We start from the raw sequence: 15,657 nt of genomic DNA, 5'->3' as shown, positions 1-15,657 counted from the left end.
AAAGATAATGTTTGATTTCAAAAGATATTCTGAACTAACTACAGACAAAGCTGCTGCACCTGAATTTTATATTTTTATAAGAGGTGCTTATAAGAAAAGGTACATAAATTTCCGCATGAGGAATACATCTGCTAATATTATGTAATATTCCTATTTGGAGGAACTCATTTAACAAAAATAGCACATGGAACACGTGATTTTTTACAACAATTGTTTATGAATCCACATGAATCATTCTGAACGTTGAACTCACAGATGCTTACCTCATTTGCTCTGTTAACGTCAATAACTTGCTGTGATTTATTTTATTGTAGCCAGGTATGTCTCAGTCCTCAACGGAGGTTGACCATTTTTTTAACCATGATGGGGATATGCAAGTTGAGGTAGAATTGACAGAGGTTGAAAATCCAGTTCCTGACGGAGCTCCTGACGAAGCTGGACCTGCCGGTGGCGGTGACGGCCCACCACAGCCGCGAGGCAGGCGCGGCCCTCCGCCGGGCACCAGGCGTGGGCCGTACAAGCGGATCCCCCGGGATGCCCAAGAGCGGGTCGTGGCCGTGTTCAATGAAGGTGGAGACTGGAAGGCGGCTGCGACAGCGAATGGAATTCCGGTCCGCACTGCCTACGGGTACATTACGAGGCCCGAAGGACAGCTGCCGCGTCCCCGTGGCGGTGCCACAAAGAAGAAAGTTACCCAGGGGATGGTCGACAAGATGGTCACTTACGTCGAGGAGAATCCATTGATATCTCTCGTGGAGATCGGTCGCAATTTGCGCCAGGACACCGGTGTCACCATATCCGTCCCGACCATCCACCGCCACCTGCACGGCCAGCTGTTTACTATGAAGAAGGTCGTGGCCGAGCCAGTGGCCATGAACAACGCCGCAAATAAGCAGAAGAGGGCCGAGTACGTGCGAAAGGTGATGGCGGCGACGGGGAGTGGGAGATCGGTGCTCTACATGGATGAAACGAACGCGAACCTGTTTTTGCGGCGTTCTCAGGGCCGATCCCGCCGCGGCCTGCGATGTTCGGTGAAGGCCGCCACCAGTAAGGGCCCCAACGTCCATATCATCGGGCTGATGTCGCAGACCGGCATCATCTACTGGGAGCGCCGACGAGGGTCCTTTCGGAAGACGGACTGCTCTGACTGGCTGCGACGTGCCCTGCAGGCCTGCCCTCTGCCGCTCGACCAGGTGACGATCGTCTGTGACAACGCGCCGGTACACTGTGACCTGGAGGCAGTTGCAGCCGAGTTCCCTGGTCTGGAGCTGGTACGGACAGCGCCATACAGCGCGCCGTTGAACCCGATTGAGGCTGTCTGGTCTGCAGTGAAGGCGAACATGAAGCGGGGCATGGCGTCATCATTCAGCGCCATGATGGACACGACTGACGGCATCACCCAGCAGGAGCACCGGCTGCGCTACCTGGAGGCCAAGATGGACGCCGCCATGGAGTGCATCAACCCGGTGATGTGCATGAACTTCTACAATCACGTCCAGCGCCACTATGCCGGGTGCGTGGCCCTGGCCGACCTGGCGATGGGCGTGTGAGAGTGATGGAGGTTCAAGATATGTTTCTGATTTGTAGTGGCTTAGTTCCAAACGTGCCCTACGGCGTTGTCAGACAAGCAGCTTTGCGTTGTTTTTGTCTAAGTCGCAAATAAAACTGTCCGTCCGTTGCCTTGCATTTATTTCAACGAGATCAGTGCCTGCAGATGGCCACTCTGCTCATTATCACGTTATTAGGTATCCACTATAAGCTAAAACCGACAAATTCTGAAGATATAGGAACATTATTTTTACATCCGAAAAAACAAAATATTTTGTCATTTTAAATTGTAGGTATATGTTAAAAGAGCTAGGTAACATATCATCAGAAAACAACAAGAAACAACGTTTGAAATCCAGCATTATCTTTTTGAAATTGCATTTTTGGTTTGTGAAATTGCTTGTTACTTATTTGAAATCACATTTTTGCTTTTTGAAATTCGATCTTATCTTTTTGAATTCCAACTTTTTGTTTGTGAATTTGGACTTTTGACTTTTGAATTCGTAATTTAGGTTTGTGAATTTGGAATTCAGCTTGGTGAATTTGGAATTCAGCTTTGTGAATTTGGACTTCATCTTTGTGAATTCGGACGAAAAAAGGTGTATTACTCACCAAGTGCCAGTATCACATAGAACTGACACAAGCAAAGCAAAGGTTTGGCGAAGGCTTGCCGCCTGTCAGTGACATTGCAGCGACAGCCTAATGCTGCGAGGAAGGAACCATGCCGAGGCATATCATACTTGCCCGTCTAACAATCTATGTATGTACTGCACAACAGTCTACACACTACAATTCTGGCTAACATGCAGTGCATCCTGCATACCATGGTGCATAACACAGCCTAGCTCACGTGCCAGCGTGCCCCATCTGTCCTCTTTAAACTCACATGACAGTAATCATAGGCGCAGCTCGCCCAGTAAACAAAGTGCGCCTTCTAAACTCTGTGCGACATAGGCAGTCAAAGATTGTTGGATACGTGCTAATGGGGTGGTTCTTTCGTCCGGAGCTCTATCGTTCGATTCCGCGAATGACGTTTTTTCGCTGCAGATTCCGGTCACAAGTTTGCAAAGCCATCAGTTCCAACAAAACAACACTTAACGTATCTTTCCGGATGGATTTCGAAGAGAAACTAAAAGCAAAGCGAAAAACATGCGACGCGGCGTTGGAAACAATAGCTTCGAGCTATTTGGATCGTCGCTTGGGTGATGAAATGCATTAGGAGGTACGCCTTCTCACTGAACAGCTATGTGTATGCACTGTACCCGATAACTGACGACATATCAGTTTATTGCTGGATGGAGTGGTCGCTTTGTGTTTCAAAAAAGGACGTTCAGAAATGCATTTTTATGTTACTTTGAAACGAAACTAATTCCAGTCATATAGGAACAGATACTCAAACAAGTTCAAACCAAAATCATTGATAATACCAAAATCGGGATCGAAATTGAGACATACACAAATAAAAGCATATGTACTAGTACGAGTAGAATACAAGAGTGGCTGCATCGAAGCAGCATCGAAGCGCAGCACTATATATGTACAAATATTACGCTTCAACTACCGATGCCATGTTAGTACCAGTTCAATATCATTTATCAAAATTTAAACATTCAATTAATATACAATTGACACATTTGTTACGTTACATTACATACAATAATTTTGCTTCTGCAGGGCATGTAGGCACTCGTAGCAAATAAAGTAACAGGTGATTTTCGAAATACCGTCAGAAAGGATAACAACGATTTTTGCCGGCTATTTTTTGTTCAGGTCAGGGGCCATAGTAGGTACAGATGCCATCGAAGTCAAATTTTCGCGCCGAAAATCCCACCAGATAAATCTGCCGAATCGACACACCCGAACACCTTGGCTGCAACTGGGCTCGCTGTTCTATCGAGCGTGAGCAAGCTTTTCAGCCTGATGACTGCAGCTGTGACCTTTCGACTCGTGACGACCGACCCACCACCATATAGGACTCCGAGTCAGACGGAGAGAGGGACACAACGCGGCACACATAAAAGCACGCGCCAGCCGTGTTTGAATAGAGTGTTTTTTGAAGCGCCGAGAAAAACAGCCCGGAAGGCATGGAAGAAGAGCTGTCAGCAGCGTTTCGGGGTCCAGGAAAGAGTGTTTTGGTGAATAAACGCTAGTGCCTGGCGACGTGAATCCTGGAGTAGTCTATGGAGAGCATTTCGTCGACCTTTGTGAGGCTAATCTTATGATAATGAAGGAAAGTTTTGGACGTGTTTGTACTTCAGGCGGGAACATCTGTCTTTCTACAAACTTTTCGTATATCAATGGATTCCTTTCAGCAAGGAGTGGAATTCCGGCAGCTTAACCACAGGCTTCACTTGGGCTTGATTATACCTAAAGCAGTGATAAGTTGTGTGCTTAAATACACCTATTTACTCACGTACCCAGTTAGATTTGTAAATTTGAGCCTGCATAGTGCATACTGTTTTAGTGCGACTATAAACGTCTTTTTGTCTGCTGACATTAGCCGTTTTCACGACGGGCTATTCGGCGAATGTACCTGATTTGACCAAATCTGCACCTAATTTCTTTTACAGCAAATATCCTCATTTTATGAATTTATTTCAGTGTTTCAATCGATGATGCTCTCTGATAATATGACAAAGCAGGCATATAAGCAATTAGCGCAACCCTAGCTGATAGCTGCTAAGAGATACACTGAACCTGATTTGACCAAATCTCCACCTAATCTGTACCAGATGTGCACCAAATGTGTACCAGATGGCCGTCGTGAAAACGGCTATTATCTAACAGCTTGATGTATGTAAACGGGTAGGCACCTTTTATAAAATAACCAATACAAAATTAAAAAATGCATACACTGCAAAGGATTGATCATCAACATGATATTGCCCCAAATATGGATCACTTATTATAAATAGTACAGTTACACCCATAGATAGTTAAGCCACTCCATAGCCAAACAATAAAGTCACTCACCAGTCACCACTACCTCGTCGTCACACTTAACTTCCGGAAGCGAAGGATTACTTGGCGGCGCCCTGAGCGGCGGACGCTCCCTTCGACACGGCGTCAGTGGCGACACATCAGCACCACTTCCGGTCGTCTCCGGCTCTATGGGCCGATGATGAACAGCACATCAAAGCGCGCCGCCGCCCCTCTGCAACGGCCGAGCCGCGCCCTCATCTGCATACCAGCGCGGCGCGGCTTCGGCAAAGTGTCGCCGCCGATGGGCTCCGACGCCTGTTTAGCCGCGATGCAATGCGTGTTAGCATACAATCAATGTGCAGATGAGTGGGGAAGCTCTCGGCCGCCGGCGCCGCTGGAGCGAGAAGGCGCGAGGAACTGCGTCAGAGTCGAAGGCGGCGGCTGGGAAATCCTCGGGACCGGAAACAAAGGCGGCAGCCGGACGTCCGGCGCAGACGGCGCGGCGGTGCAAAAGGTCAGGCAAGTAATTCTATAGGCGTACCGTAAATTATTAGATAACCATTGAGCTCAATATGACTGGTTCATAGTGTTATATTATGCTGGATTTGAAGGAATTCACCGAAGCATAAGAAAATAGACATCACAACGGAAAACAGTAACTATGTAAACTCCTTCTATCTGTAAGTGATTTTACAAGTAAAATCGATAGCTTTTTATTTCAAGCAATACATAGGCAAGACAGTTAGATAAAAGGAGAGATAAAACAATGTCAGGACAAAACTGGAATGGAGTAAGATGCATGTTTTTTACCCCCCGCGCCCCAGTGGCGGTCTCAGCCAACTTCGCCCTAGTGGGGGAGGGGGCATATGTTACCACCCACCTCTAACTCAAAAACTAAGAGGGCTAGAAAGACGCGGTAAAAAGCAATAGATAGCTCTCAATGCGTACGTGTGAAAGTATTTCAGTCATTTTTCATCTTAGAGCAATATTGGGGTCACCGGAGGTCATCAAAGGTCAAAATTTGCCAAATGTCATTATATTTTTCCGAAAACATGCATTTATCTCAGGAACTATGATAGCTAGAAAAACACATGGAAAAGCAATCGATAGCTCTTGAAGTCTTCTTTCGATAAGGTCGTCATCAAAATTGACCTCAGGTCAACGGTTTAGCCTCCAGAGGGCAAATTTTCCAAAAATAGCTGTTTTTACGAAAAGTGTTTTTCGACAATAACTTTCAACCACAAAAAGCCACGACATTTCTATTGCCAGAATCGTGTTCCTCTCGCCGAGACGCATCGAATGAACTATAATTTGACCTTGCAAGGTCAACTTGAAAATTTGACCTCAGGTCAAGGTCATGACCTGACCAGAAAAGGTCATGTTGCATATCAGTCGATGCGTCTCGGCAAGACAAACACAATGAGACCATCCCCAGCGTTCTATCTCTTTCCAATCGAGAGTTATTGGCAAAAATCTGTGTGTAGCCTCAAATGACCTCGGATGACCTTTCTAGAGGCTATCAGCAAAAACGACACCTTGGTCGTCACGGGTGGTCCAAATCATTGTGATTCTGAAATATTCGGACTGTTCCTATGCGTACACACGGATCTAGAGGCATTTTCATTTTTCTCCATTGACTTATAATGGTAAGGTCACGCCACTGACCTGACCTTAGGTCACGGATATAAAAAATCCGAGATATACAAATTGTAGGCGCCCATAACATCATGCAATCCACCAAGTTTGAAACCTTTCTGACAAACACTGCAGGCTGGACATGATTGCAAACTTTTTTAGGCTTGGTCAGTTAACTTGACCTGGTGACCTGACCTGACATGACCTCGGGTCAAAAATTTCACACATTGTCCAAAATTGATGTACAAAAAGCTACCCCAAGCGGCACGGCGCTACGCGCCGCGGTTTTTTATTCACACGCGAAAAACGCGACAGGGTGGTAACATATGCCACCCCCCCTCACCCCCACTGGGTCGAAGGTTAAAGTGACATATTTTAAGCCGGAATTGTATTTTTTTCTGTTTATTCTTCCATCCTCTCCGGCCTCTCAACTGCCTCTGACCCGCCACGCTTATCGCTTTGGTGCCGTGTTAGAGTCTCTTCAGCCGCCACCCTTGCCTAGTCCATGTTTTATCGTCACGACCTGCACCGCCCTGTGGCAGGTCCGTTCACACCCCAAATTGACGCCATCGCCCATCGGCAGGTCCGTTCACAGCCCGAAGCGACGCCGTTTCTGCGTGCAAGTCGGTGACAGCCGGGGCGTTCCACGACAAATCGACAAATAAAAAATTAAATTTGCACCCTCATATTTTATTATTCGTTGAAAACTGGTGTAAGGGGTTGTGATGGGCGGGGAAGCCAGCTGTGGCAAGGATTTTTTTCTTCGAACAACAGTTTCAGAGATATAGCCTCGGGCAATTCCTGGAGTTCGCGCTGCAGCCCTACGTTTGGCGGCCTTTAACTCAGAAACTATTGGTTTTTTACCATAAAAACTTTATATGGTTCAACTCACAATCAACCAACAAACATTTTGGCTATCTCGGATTGTCAATTTTTGAAAATTTTGATCACGTGACCTTTTGTCCTATTTTTCGAAGAGTGACCTTGATATTTTCCCCACTGAATGTTGCAATTTTGTCTGATGACGATTAAAGCCTTATCGATTGTCATTCATATGCGATAATAAAAAAGTGGTTATCGCCCTGCGTTGACCTCAGGTCAGGTCATTTTTATGACCTGTCCATTATTACGAGCGGGAGCGACAGCGAGATCTTGAGAATAAAGCAAGATAGCGACAAGCGGTAAACGGTAAAGGGTACACACGGATAAGGTCTATAATTTTTACTAAGGTCATTTTCAGGTCAGGTCAAAGATGACGTCACAGGAGCTAAAAGGAAGTCAAAATAGCGGCACTATACATATATATGAAGTTTTTCTCGAATAACTTTCAAGGTATCCCAGCTAGGAACAAACTAATAGCACCATCGTGATCCTCTCGTCGATCCGCATCGAAACATATGTATGTTGACCTCGAAAGGTCGAAATGTCAAAAGTTGACCTTAGATCACGTGACCTAGGGTCAACTTTTGACCTTTCGACCTTTCGAGGTCCCTTTCGACCTTAGATCACGTGACCTAGGGTCAACTTTTGACCTTTCGACCTTTCGAGGTCAACATACATATGTTTCGATGCGGATCGACGAGAGGATCACGATGGTGCTATTAGTTTGTTCCTAGCTGGGATACCTTGAAAGTTATTCGAGAAAAACTTCATATATATGTATAGTGCCGCTATTTTGACTTCCTTATAGCTCCTGTGACGTCATCTTTGACCTGACCTGAAAATGACCTCAGTAAAAATTATAGACCTTATCCGTGTGTACCCTTTACCGTTTACCGCTTGTCGCTATCTTGCTTTATTCTCGAGATCTCGCTGTCGCTCCCGCTCGTAATAATGGACAGGTCATAAAAATGACCTGACCTGAGGTCAACGCAGGGCGATAACCACTTTTTTATTATCGCATATGAATGACAATTGATAAGGCTTTAATCGTCATCAGACAAAATTGAAACTTTCAGTGGGGAAAATATCAAGGTCACTCTTTGAAAAATAGGACAAAAGGTCACGTGATCAAAATTTTCAAAAATTGAAAATCCGAGATAGCCAAAATGTTTGTTGGTTGATTCTGAGTTGAGCCATATGAAGTTTTATCCTGAAAAAACTAATAGTTTCTGAGTTATAGGCCGCCAAACATAGGGCTGCAGCGCAAACTCCAAGAATTGCCCGAAGCTATATCTCGGAAACCGTTATTCGAAGAAAAAAATCCTTGCCACAGCTGGCTTCCCCGCCAATCACAACCCATTAGACCAATTTTAAGCAAAAAATAAAATATGAGGGTGCAGGGCACTTGTCGATTTGTCGTGGAACGCCCCAGCCACGGAGAGTGCCGCGTTATCACTGCCGGGCCTAAATACCGCAGTTCGGCTGTAAAACTACTGATTAACACGCGCACTGCAGGGGGGGGGGGTTGTTTTCAACCCCCCCTGTGGTTTTTCGCAAATTGCGAGAAAACGGCGGCGCGTAGCGCCGCCAAATTTTGCATACCTGTTCTCACAACTTTTGCACACCTTGAGTAAAAATTTTGACCCCAGGTGACCTATGGTCAGGTCACCAGGTCAGGTCAAGTGACCCTACCTCGAAACGTAAATTTCGAAGTTTGCAATCCCACCAAGCCCACAGTTGTTGAGATATGATCTTGAAACCCACAGGAAATAGTAAAGTCATCACGAGCTACAACTTGTATATCTCGGAATTTTTATATCGATGACCTAAGGTCAGGTCATTTTTGCGACCGGCCCATTATAAGTCAATGGGAGAAATTTCAACTTACTCTGAATGCCATCCTATGACTTCAATACGCTCAGGATCATAGTATTACAGGTCCCTGTTGGTGATTTCACCGAAACATATCACTTATGACCTTTGGAAGGTGATCTCCAGGTCATCTTAGGTCACCTGAGGTCACCAGCGGTTTTTCTTCAATAACTTGAGATTGAGTAGAGATAGAGACTCCGTTCGACGTTTATCGTGTTTTTCGCGTCAATGCGGATCGAATGATATGCAACATGACCTATTTCGGTCAGGTCATGACCTTGACCTGAGGTCAAATTTTCAACTTGACCTTTCGAGGTCATATTATATATCATTCGATGCGCCTTGACGAGCTAAGAACGATGGCGTCAGAATCGATCCTCTGTCTTGTGTGCAAGACAAGTTATTCAAGAAAAACTACCGCGAAATTCCTGTTGTGAAAATCGTAACATTTTGTCTTCGGTGACCTCTGGTGACCTCGTTTTTGACCTGACCCAAAAATGATCTTAGTATTTCTTGTCGATCTCATCTTAACCTATCCAACGCCGTTTACCGCTTGTCGCTACGTTGCGCCGTTTTCGAGATCTCAGGGGGGGTTGTTTTCAACCCCCCCCCCCTGCAGTTCGTGTTCGGCTCAGACCCGCTGCAGTGCGCGTGTTAACATCGCGCCCCACCCGGAGTTAATGTCCGACCAGCGAGTGTGGCGCAGGCACCACAGATTGGCTGATAGCTGCAGTTCAACAGCGGGTCCAGTGTGCCAGCTCCACCCCGCATGAGTGGTATACTGTTAGGTTACCTGCGCGATATAATGCGTAATGACCAATGCGTGCTGCTGCTGTTCTTTCAAGCGTGTAGTTATTGAGAATATTCACATCGTAGGGATTGATTTATCCGCAGCACTCTCACTTTCATTTTTATTATTACGCTTGAAATACGAGCACACATAAAATAATTGTTAAATGTTACTCAGCGTTAATTACGTGGAGATCACAGAGGAGAGATAGACACCATTTAGGTATCTTATGCATCACAGAAAAGTCTTGATGAATAAAACAGTTACGTAAACCTACCGTGCACTAAGAATGTCACATATCTGCCAGGTACCCATTTATGAATCATCCACTTTATTGACATAACAAACCGAGGAGAAAGGTTTGTATTTCTCCTGTGCAAGTCTTTACTATAAACATTGCAAAGTAAGCTTTGGCTGTGTGAGTAAATGTAAATTAACATAAATAATGCCACCGTGCGTTTATTCAATAGGTCGCCATCCAGATCCAATACCTGCCAATGACATCCAAATTAGGCTGTTTCCGATCTCTGAGCGCTGACCGCCCCTGTGACCTCACAAATACCTCGCAGCTCCTCAGAGCGGGTCGTGGATGTCGCGGGCAGCCCGCCCACTCGGCAGGCTTTTACGGCGGCCCGCCGGCGCCCAACAGCATCTGTCGACCGCAGCGTGCCGCCGCGGCGAACAATGTCGGCTCAACGCTCTCCGTCGGCGCGCCCGGTCGGCTCCAATTCATCAGCCCGCCGCCCCACACTAAATCATTCAGAACTTTGGTCCGAGGTGCGCCGCCTCGCGCCGCCTCGCGTTCGACGCTTGACGTTGGCGGTGGCGACGGCCTTGGTCTGTCAGTGTGTTGGTCTGTCTGTCTGTCTGTCTGTCTGTCTGTCTGTCTGTCTGTCTGTCTGTCTGTCTGTCTGTCTGTCTGTCTGTCTGTCTGACTGTCAATCTGTCTGTCTGTCTGTCTGTCTGTCTGTCTGTCTGTCTGTCTGTCTGTCTGTCTGTCTGTCTGTCTGTCTGTCTGTCTGTCTGTCTGTCTGTCTGTCTGTCTGTCTGTCTGTCTGTCTGTCTGTCTGTCTGTCTGTCTGTCTGTCTGTCTGTCTGTCTGTCTGTCTGTCTGTCTGCCGGTCTGACTCTTGTCTGTCTATCTGTCTATCTGTCTATCTGTCTATCTGTCTGTCTATCTGTCTGTCTGTCTGTCTGTCTGTCTGTCTGTTTGTCTGTCTGTCTGTCTGTCTGTCTGTCTGTCTGTCTGTCCGTCGGCCCGTCGATCCGTCGATCCGTCGGTCCGTTGGTGTCATCCACCTCCTCCTCCATCGATTCTTCTCGTTTCGCTGGCCCAGCGGACTTGTCCACACTGTGCGACAAATTAGACGCGACTTCTGGCGCGGAGCGTGAGGATCGCCTGACCCCGCTCCCCAGGGGACCAAAAGTTAGCCGTCATCTCGGAACGAACACCATCAGACAGCCGGTGGGCGGCGCGGCGCGGCGAGACGTGCATCCATGACGATGGACCCGGGGACCGCTCCAGAACCCGCGACCTTCCGTGGTGTCTGCACGAAGAAGCGCTCTTGGCATGTTCAGCACATGTGGTTCTATCCATTGTAGTTGAACAATACAGGAAGATCGATAGCTTGACATGTTGCTTATGCGCCAAGATCAAAAGTGTGCGAATTGACCCATTCACACACTTTTGGGTACGAATGGGTAAATGGGAGGCGAATGGGAGACAGACAGGTTAACCAATTCATGTTTAACCTGTCCAACTCAGTTCATTTATGTTACGATTTGTCCCAAGCAGAAGTACCTACCGAGCCAGTTTCAAATCGTTTGTATCGGTGAAGTTTCATTGATTAAAGTAATTTAAGGCACTGAGAAACTCTTCAAATATTTCATATGGAACACAAAGTTTCATGCTTGAAAGCATACCACTCAGAAGGCTAAATTAAACACAAGCCGAAGTACTCCATGCTACATTTTGCCGCATTCGAGGTCACCTCGCTGCTCTATAAGCGTCACAGCGTTCTCAGTTTTCTCAAATCACTCCGTTTCTCCGAAATTTATGCTGACAGTTGACTGCACCAAAAGTGGCTAACCTTTTCGTGCCAAGTTTTTGATAAACGGATCGTCTGAAGCTACATTTACTACAACCTAGATAGACTGAAATTGGGAGCTGAGTTTCGAAACACCATACCAAATAGCTGAACAATGCGTCACGCCCTCCTTCATCATACACCAATTAGGGCGTCACAAAAGTCTGTGACTCGAAGTCTTTATCATCAAAGTGTTCACGACTTTCAGAGCTGCCTATGCAAAGGACAGCTCATAGGGCCGCCACATTTCGACATGATTTACGCCTACGAGCAGTGTTCGCTGAAATATAGTGTATTCGAGCCGCATGGCAAAGCAGGCATATTTAGATATATGGTCGTATTAACGGCAGATACGCGTTTATGGTGGCTTCACATGGGTGCTGCAGACATCGTGCTCCCAGGAGCTTGGGAATAAAAGCGTGATATCTCAGTAGGTCATGTCGGCTCAGTTACAGTTGAACGACTTTTGATAGTTTGTTTTCCATAACGCTAGCAAATTGCATATTGGAGGTCTACAGTATACATAGCTCCATACGCTCAAATAAAGCAATGATAGGTAGATCCAGGTATACGATCACGCGGTGTTTTTTTTTCTATTAGGGCGTGGCCTTGACCTCACGTCAAATTCTAAAATTGACGTATCAAAAATGCACCCAAAAATGTTTGCACAAAAAACATGAATTTTGAGAAAATTGTGTCATAGCATTCAACACTACATATGTAGGTAAATGAGCATGTAAGCACCTCAGACAAGCCATCGTGTGAGCAAACAGGATGCTAAAGTGGTGATTATGCATCATGCACACTTTACAAAGAGTTTTTACTTCCTCGCTAGTTTCAGCGAACATTCTAATGACCAGATAGCGTGTATCCGCCTAAACCAAAGCAGCGTGTCAGCGACTTTGTCGTGCGCCTCACTGCGGTTTTGCTCAATGGAGGACACTTGAACCGCCCCCGTCATCCGGCGTGTGCCCACTAACCACAGAAAACCATTAGTCGATTACGCCTGTTGATATATGGGACGAGTCAGCCGACAGTTTTGCGAACCAGTCCCGTCCAATTTCCATGATTGGCCAGCCAGCCGCAGCCGCGCTGATAAAATCGCCAGCAGGCACACTCCGGCTGGGGGGCAATTCTTACAACGCTGGGGATAATATTGGGAGCGCGTCAGCCGTTTGCATGCTGTGTAGATGAACGCTAAATTAAACAACATTCAGAACATTCGAAACATTGATGAGGACATTTCTGCCTATTTATAACAGCCCAGCTGTGATTTTCGTGAGGCTCTGCTGTAGCAGAAAACTATTTTGATGTGATGATAGAATGTCATTCTATGCTTCTGTAGGCCAGCAAATGTTAACGACTTTCACAGCTAACGTCTTAAGAAGTAGAACATGAGCATATTATGATTTATAAGGATGTAAGCGAGCGATGTGCTTTCATAGCAGTTGAATCACTTGCTATGAAATTACGACACTTCCAGATGCTATCTGAGAACACAGCCGTCATTCGAGAATCATTTTTGTTTCTTTATCTCCCAATATGTATTCATGAACGTCACTTTTTCCTAAATGGATCGTTCAGCGTCCACAAAGTAACCGTAACAATTGGTTTTAACATTTCAACATTTCAACAAAAAAAGTGTCGAATATAGCTAAGGTCAGTTTCAAGCTCAGCACCCAGTACCCGCCGCCAACTACCGTGTAAATATGATGCCATTCATCTGGTGCCATGCGATCCGCCGCCTCCGACGCTGCTATCAGAGCCGCCCACATGGCAGCGGTGCCTCGGCGTGACATTGAGCAACAGTCGGGTCGGCCGGCGGCCCGTACCGCCTGATTGGGGCGAGATCGGCCCGCCGATGTCACCACACGGTGACGCAGACTATGCCTCGGGCGGCAGCCGCCGGCGGGGTGAGAAAATGGTCCTCCGCGCCGCGCGGCCGCCGCACGACCGGCACGCATTGACGGCCATCGACGGCCGCTGAAGTGTCGGCCGGCGGCACGCAGCGGCGGCTGACCGACGGCCCGCACACACGCGCCCCGGTGTTGGGCCAATCTGTCGGCCGACCACCTGGGAGGGCCGGGTCAGCGGGGTCGCCGATATGGGGCGGTGCAACACCTCCCAGATCGCGCTCGATCGGTCTCGGTAGCCGCTCCGCCGCGCCCGCAAATTATGCACACCGGGTTACACAGAGGTCACACGGGTCAACGGAGTAGTACTACGCACGTAGTAACCATCCCGTGGCCACTGAATTTGCTTTCAGTGTAGTATATAACCCGGCGCGGCCTTTTAGCGGAGCACACTCGGTCGGCTGACTGGCGCAGGCAGACATGGCTGTCCTCGTGTTCTCTGTGCTCGCTGTGCTGATGGTGGCCGGTGGTGCGGAGGCGTTCGGCCCCGGGTACGACTCACCACCCGTCTACCGTCAGAAGAGCAGTCTTCAGTCACGGCGGCGTCCGTTCCAGTCCACCCTGAAGCCGATCTCGCCGTATGACGATCCGCACCACGTCTACCCTCCGAGGCCGTACGTCGACCTCCCACTGAGGAGTTACCGAGAGTTTGAACACTCTCCCGACGAACTGCGGCGCCGGCCGTCGTACGGAGTCTCGCCCTACGAAGAACTCCTTCGATCACTCCTCGGTGACTATCCACGTCCTTCACATGACGACTTTTCTCGGTTCCCCTACAGAGCGTATTCTAACCGGCTGGAGGACGTCCTTCACGCACCTTACGCACCAGTCCCTCCATCGTACGCCAGCGAGCTGTACGAGCTCTCCCGCTCCGGAAAATACCTCCCACCTTCTCACAAAAGCCCCGTCCCTCCACCCATCTACCCCACCAAGTATCCTCAGCAGCCCAGGACGAGCTACATCAAGCCGCCGGTGCTGTACCGGCCTTCCAACAGCACCACCACCACCTCCAGGCCATACTCCTTCAGTTACGACCTCGTGGACGTCCGCGGCAACGACTTCGGCGCAGCCGAGGAGTCGGACGGCCGTCAGGTGCAGGGCCAGTACAGCGTGCTGCTGCCCGACGGCCGGCTGCAGACCGTTTCGTACGCGGTCGAGGGCGACTCGGGCTTCGTGGCCGACGTGCAGTACGAGGGCGAGGCGAGGTTTGTCAATGAGGATGGCGAGGAGGAGGGTCGCAGCTCGGTGAAGATGGGCCGCGGACCCACTGGTGGGTACCGAGACAGCCACCACGTGTAGCTGAACAACTGAATGAGATGGTGGTGGACTGGTGAGGGGACATTTATTCGGGTATATTCATGTAATATTCGTGTTCACTGTTCATGTCTGTCATCATTGAAAATTGGTGGTCGTTTTTCGCTCATTTTGTGAATTCCGTAAAAAGATCAGTCCATCTTTTTTATTAAGTATGAAAACCTATCCCAATGACCTATATTTACTTCTTCATGCTAAAACGCAACGTTGGTTATATATTTGATCTATATTTGATGAGATCGAACTCCATACTATGTCTGCTTACTGTTATTGATATTATTCATTCTCAAATCTCAGCCAAGTCAAGCATAACAGACACCTAAGCCACACCACTCAAACTTTTTTTCGTCACAAAAATGGAACTGAACCGAGGAAACACCTTACACAATACTAAAATACCATCTTGCTCTATTTTTATTTCCTCCAAGGAATAGCGAAATCTGGGATCAATTACGTACCTGATAGGTGTGATCGTTTTTGTTGTTTGATCAGTGATATAACAACACAAATAATCACACCCTTTTATACATGTGAATGCGCAGTTTTACAAAGTTGTATTCCCGGAAGCTGAATAATATAATTTGAGTTTTGAGTGTGTCATCATACCATTAAAGCAATATAAACTGAGAGCCTTTTTTTGAATAAATTTAGCTCGAATGTTTGAATGGACGGATTGACAGAGCCAGAGCCAACG

General features: G+C 47.5%; 1 protein-coding gene across 1 annotated transcript; it reads left to right on the top strand.

The window, feature by feature from the left end:
- Positions 1-14,069: 14,069 nt before the first annotated feature.
- LOC122380740 lies at positions 14,070-14,948 on the top strand. Its single transcript, XM_043364152.1, has one exon. The coding sequence runs from the start codon at positions 14,070-14,072 to the stop codon at positions 14,946-14,948; it is 879 nt and encodes a 292-aa protein (XP_043220087.1).
- Positions 14,949-15,657: the final 709 nt, after the last annotated feature.

Source organism: Amphibalanus amphitrite, unplaced genomic scaffold, assembly GCF_019059575.1.
Source record: "Amphibalanus amphitrite isolate SeventyFive unplaced genomic scaffold, NRLGWU_Aamphi_draft 000105F_arrow, whole genome shotgun sequence".
NCBI lineage: Eukaryota > Metazoa > Arthropoda > Thecostraca > Balanomorpha > Balanidae > Amphibalanus > Amphibalanus amphitrite.
The sequence above is the reverse complement of the archived record's forward strand: the minus strand, read 5'-3'. Positions and strand labels throughout refer to the sequence as shown.

Coding starts and splice junctions, on each gene's coding strand:
- LOC122380740 (XM_043364152.1), top strand. CDS start 14,070: ATGGCTGTCCTCGTGTTCTCTGTGCTCGCTGTGCTGATGGTGGCCGGT.